General features: G+C 41.9%; 1 protein-coding gene across 2 annotated transcripts in view; it reads right to left on the minus strand.

Annotated features, from left to right (window-relative positions):
* Positions 1-1531: 1531 nt before the first annotated feature.
* Positions 1532-6000, minus strand: part of ip6k1 (inositol hexakisphosphate kinase 1) — a 29400-nt gene continuing 24931 nt past the window's right edge. For both annotated transcript variants that reach the window (XM_023424222.2, XM_023424223.2), the window contains exon 9: positions 1532-6000. This exon is cut by the window's right edge and continues 298 nt beyond it. In XM_023424222.2, the coding sequence (XP_023279990.1) occupies positions 5801-6000 (200 nt within the window). In that variant the 3' untranslated portion in view covers positions 1532-5800.

Raw genomic sequence — 6000 nt, forward strand, 5'->3', positions numbered from 1 at the left:
AGCACTGAAAATGCACATCTGTAGCTCAAGTCATGTGACATCGACACTTCAGTGCCTAATAAATGTCTTTTTTCCAATTAAAACTGTATCGTGACCAGCCGAGACACACCTGTGCAGTAATTATGCTGTGTAATCAGCATCTTTATATGCCACACCTGTCAGGTGGATGGATTATCTTAAAGTAGAAATGCTCACTAACACGGATTTAAAACACATCTTCTGAAGTCTTTTGTGCTTAGAAAAAAATCTTATATCTCTAATTTCAACTCATGGAAAAGTGATGCAATTGTTTTTTTGTTCAGCTTAAGTAAATTTAAGTAATTTAAGCCTGCGGCCTCGTTCCTATGACTACGAGCGTCATGTTAGTTAAATAAACAACAGGTTGGTCCTTGCATTAAATAAAATTCTTCTGCTCTTCCTCACGTTGTGTAATGAAAAAATGCCAGTTAATGAAGAACGAGCTCACAAACGTCAACACACATTTAGCACAAGTAGGAAAACGGAATCAGACAATCCCCCATAAACTGGTATTTTTTCATTATACAAGGTGAGGAACTGCAGAAGAATTATACTTCAATACACGGACCCAGTTTATAATTGGTTTGTTTATTTTACAGTAAGTAACACAAAAACATTTTCCTGACCTGAACTGTTCACACCAGCTTTGTCCTGTTGAGCAGGAGTGCGCCGAAGTATCCAGGCTTCTTCCCTTCATCCTCTTCTGACGACCACACATCGTTTAATTCAAATTATTATCACTTGTTTCTGGAAGTATATTCACCTTTACCGGTTTGTTACGATGTAAGACAGATAACGACCGTTAATGTAAAGCTAATTAACGGTTAACAGATCACCTGTGAAGCGGAGTGATACATGTAGTTAAAAGTCCCTGTGCTGCTCCTCTCCTCCAATCATATTACTGACCAAGTAATTCAAATGTGTGTGTGTGTGTGTGTGTGTGTGTGTGTGTGTGTGTGTGTGTGTGTGTGTGTGTGTAGGAAATAGCATTCACTAATTTTCCCATGTTCACTCTTGGATTCACCTGATGATTTACAACTCTTCAGATAAACTCTCATTCCTGCATGACCTGCATGTCACACTGCCACTGCAGGTGTGTGTGTGTGTGTGTGTGTGTGTGTGTGTGTGAAGATCATGAATGAATGGAGATGAAAACATTTCTACAGAAAACAAACTGACTCCTGATGAAATGAGTCTGGCTGCACTGAAATCACAGATAATCAAGATTTACCTTCATGCCTCACGCTCATGTGGCAGACTGCTGCTGAGGTGCAGCCAGGCTGTTGCTGCGTCGTATGATTGGGACAAATCGTGTCCTTGTGGTTTAAAAAGTTGACGACTAACCTCAGAGTGCAGCCTCCAGACCTCTGTTGAATGTCATTCCCTTCTTTCTCTGCACTTCATGTTGCTGATATGTGAACCAGGCTCCGCTGTCTGGCTCAAGCTGATTATTAAAATGGTTTCAGATGCATTTTCTTTCAATCAACTAATCGACTAATTGTTGCAGCCCGACTTGGGATGGGAATTTCCTTTATTGTTAGTGACATTCAAAGACATTTATGAAACCGACTTCAGGTGAGCCGGTGTGGATCGGAGTGTAAAAATGTAGCACAGTTATTTTTTGTTTTTTTTTGCAGTGTAACAAACAAACCTGAAAGGAAATGTGTATAATTCATTATCAGTCTCATTTTTCTCAAGGTTCTTTGGACGTGATGAAAATACAAAGAGGGCTGTGACTTTAAGGTCGTGGTTCAGTTGCTGCAGCTCCTCACGGATCACCCTGATCACTGTTGGTACTGAATGATGTGAGAAGATCTCCGCAGCCGTTAATGCTCAAGTTCTGTTTATATGATGATTTCAGGGACTTTGATGTCGGGGGTCTTCACCTGCTGGTCAGGAATTACAACACGAGCCCAAAAGCTTCTGGAAAGATTTAATCTCACTTACTTTCACTGTTCTAACAAACAGTCAGGATGATGTCAGATGCAGAAAATGCTGCTAAATAACTCTGATCAATCATTGAGGCTAATATCCATGAATAAATATCACGATCTGAGAGGACACGTGGACCGTCGCTGCTTTAGACTCTGTGAGGACTGTAACAAGACTGTTTGACGCTGTGCTGCAAACTGACTCAAACAGGAGGACGTGAACGTGCATGCAGTTCTTTACCAACTCCTTAAATGTGGAAGTGAAACAAACCAAAGACTAAAGATGGCGTCTACATCTGCTCTAACACACACACACACACGTTCAGAAGAGCTTCCCACCAGAGCGACATCTCCACAGCAGGCAGAGGTGTTGGGCTCAGTGAGCTGACTCAAGTCTGGATTCACTGCTGTCGATACCCGGTCAGGATCAGACTGGAGCCGAGTCAGCAGCAAATAAAACAGACTTGAGTTAGCTCAAATAATACTGCTTATAATCCTGACATTTCACACACTGTGTCTCTGATGCACTTAATTTCTTTACATTTTATACATTTAGGGGGAAGAGACATGTAAAAGACAAAACATTTACCCGCACATGTGGGTAAAGGTACAATAAAAAAATAAATTATCACCTCGATAAACCAAAAAATAAAATATTCATATTTGCTCTCTCTTATTCCTGGGGTAGAGTTCCTGTTGTTGTCCAGCAGGGGGCGGTGCAGCGTCACGGCCGGCCTCCAGAGCTCCTTGAACTGTGATTGGCTGACACCGTCTAATCGGTCCGACCAGATGAGATAAAACGGTGACATCCTCAGTAGAGACACCACGGCCGATTCTGCTGACACTTACAGGATAATGATTTGTATTATATATATATATATTTATATATATATATATATCTCTTGTTTTGACACATTTGAGGCAGGGCTGGGCGATACTTAATTATTATTTGTCAAATTTCTGTTATCCAACCATATCACCCAGCCCCAATGTAAAGAATAAGGCTGGTACTACTCTATACTTTTGTTACTGTCAACAAATCCCATGAAAAGACCAAAACCAACAACGTTAGATCATCTCTAAAACCTTCTCTACCCTGTGTGAACCAATTATACACAAATATACAGTTGACAAAACAATCACAGCACAAAGTCTATGAAGTAGCTGGAGATTTTGATTATATCTCATGATCCATTATTTCCATTTTTCTGAGCCTTTTCAGGACGTCTTGTATGTTGGCTTAAAAATTGAGATTGAAAATTGATTCTTGACATTGGAAACAGCAATTTGAAGAAAAAAAAAATTACCATAAAGTCATATTAGCAGCTAATCTGGGGCTTTGGATCTTTAAAAGTCAAAAAGTCTTCAAAGTGTTTAAAAAAAATGGAAACTTGAACATCTACAATCTCATGACAACTGAGCAACTCCAGCAGCTGAGGCAGAGCGAAAGCTCAGGAACAGCTGCTAAATGGACGTTGTGAGACGTTTTTGGTGACTGTGGACAAGCTGCCGATTCCAAGGTCAAGTGTGAACTTTCAGGGGAGCTCAGGGGTTAAAGTGTCCACCATGAACCGCAATGTCCAATCAGCTATCAAATAAAGGGATAAAATACCCCCAAAATAATCGTATATGTCAAAAGAATTTCACAGATATTGTTTCATATTTTTTAAAAATACTGAGTAATTTCCCAAAGCAACTGCTCACCGTCGTTTTCAGCAAACGTTGCTCAAACATGAGGAAATAGTGCATTTGTTGGGGACTATTTTCCACGGCGGATGAATCCACATTTGGTGCTCTGAAGAGTATCTCCAGCAGCAGGACAGTGTGTGTGGGATTGAGTCAAAACTAACTAGAGTGTGTGTGTTCATAGTAACGAAGGAACACGTGATCCAGTGCAACAGCGTGTCTCACTGATGGAGCTCTATGGCACAAAGGAATAAGACGTATCAGTATCAGGCTTTTATACACACACACACACACTCACACACACTCACTAAACCCGCTGGTCGGATGGATTCATTGTTGCTTTTGGTGTTTATCTGGGATTTGTTGACAAGATGAAAAATACAGAATATCACTAGACCAGATTTGGGAAACTGACACTTCCAATATTACACAGAGGATGATTTTTACAGGACACCAACTACTAACGTTTTTGAATTAAGCCCCAAAAACGGAAATATAGCTTCTTTTTTTTTTTTTTTTTAAAAATGATCTATATTCTCTCCTTAAAGCCTACGTCTATGATGCAAATTTCTGTTGCACTTTATTATTGTTCTCTCTGTGGGCGACGCTGCCCTCTGCACTGCCGAAGAAAAAAGTCGCCGTCTCTCATCTCCATCTATTGCTTTCACAGATGCTTGGATGTGTTTCTGAGTGCGTTTTCAAGGTAACGCTGACAGAGTCTGTCCTCCTGTCCAGGTTTGGTTTCTGTAGAGAAAGGGGAGTGAGGAGGAGTGGCGTGTGGGGGATCGGGGGCGAAGGGGGGAGTCGGAGGGTGAGTAATGTGAGTGTGGGCCAACTTCAGTGGGCGGTCCCTGGGATTCAGCTGATTGGTCGTCCAGAGAGGACGCTTTGTTCCACAGACAACTGTTCCCAGGATGTGTGTGTGTGTGTGTGTGTGTGTGCTGTTGTCTGTCTATCTTTGTGAGGACCAATTTGTTTGACCTTCATTGTGCAGAATGATGTATGTGCAGAGTTGGACACTAGACGGCTGCTTTCACATTCATCTGCTGAAGAGGAAAATGTAATGATCCCCTAGAGACACGTTTAAAGACGCATAAAAACACTCACGCCGTGTCTGGTTTGGTTTTTCTACAAAAAATGGAAGTTAAAATTTTTTAAATGATTTTCTCCCTCATTGAAAATAAATCAATAATCTGTGAATATGCAAATATTTTTCATTACAAAAGTTTAACTGCCGTACACAAGATGCCTCCTACTTCACTGAAAAGTCCATTCTCAGTGTTTGTGAGCTGGAGGCTTCAGGTTTCCACATCGCACTAGTTTCAGTTACACATTGGACCATGACTGACTTTCAAACTAGTTGTGATGTTACAAAATCATGTTCCTGCGCACACGTGGTAAACTCAGATTAAAACTGAACACAGAGAAAACTTTCCTCTAAATGAATGTGAAAACCTCTTGAAAACATCATTCTGCACAGTGAAACATTCAAGTGAAGAACAGGAAGTGAGTAAAGCCTGATTCAGACTGGAGTTATTTCTCTAGGAGAGGTGGGATGATGGATGGATGAATGGAAGCTGTAAATGTAAATCTTCAACGTCAGATATGTCGACTGTATTCAATATTATGTCTTCTACTCTCCACTATAAATACATCAGATATTGGCGTCAGTAACGTTTGTTTTGTCAGTTGCTTCCTTCAGCTACACAACCCTTACACCTGGCGGTTACTGTAAATAATTAGTAACCAACAATCTCTTCTTGAGAACTATGAGCAACCTGTTTTTAATGTATTCATGTGCAAAACTCCCCTTACGGAAGACTTCAGTTAGAACGAGGTTAAGTTTGAACTAATTACCAAGTAGTGCAACCAGCTCCTGGAGAGGCTGTCAGGTAGGGTCCTCACAAGTATAGACGTACAACCAGTGTGTGTGTTGTGCAGAGGTTTTCCATTTCAGCTCCACTGTCCCACCTCCTGCCTGTTGCTATAGTAACTACTCGACTGTAGAATGGCCATGTTTCCATGGTGACGTCCTGGAGAACCCTGTTCCATATTTACAGTCGAGGCGTCTCGGCAACACGACCTAAACTAACTCACAACAAGCTGTGTGTATGTGTGTTTGTGTGTGTGTGTGTGTTTGTGTTTGTGTGTTTGTGTGTTCGGAGCTACGGCAGGTTGTCGTCCCGCAGGCTCTCCAGGATCTGGACCAGACTCTCCAGTCCGAACACGTAGCCCCGGTCCGGCCCGTCGTGCACCGCTGTGTCGCCACGGAAACCCTTAAAGGTGGAGTGGGCAAAGTCGATCATACGAACGTCCACCAGGGGGGGCTGCTTGGGTGGGGGGGCTGGAGGAGGGGGGAAGGAAA

Source organism: Seriola lalandi, unplaced genomic scaffold (genome assembly GCF_002814215.2).
Source record: "Seriola lalandi dorsalis isolate HSWRI2012SDOR001 ecotype SW California unplaced genomic scaffold, Sedor1 jcf7180002054722, whole genome shotgun sequence".
NCBI classification, from domain to species: domain Eukaryota; kingdom Metazoa; phylum Chordata; class Actinopteri; order Carangiformes; family Carangidae; genus Seriola; species Seriola lalandi.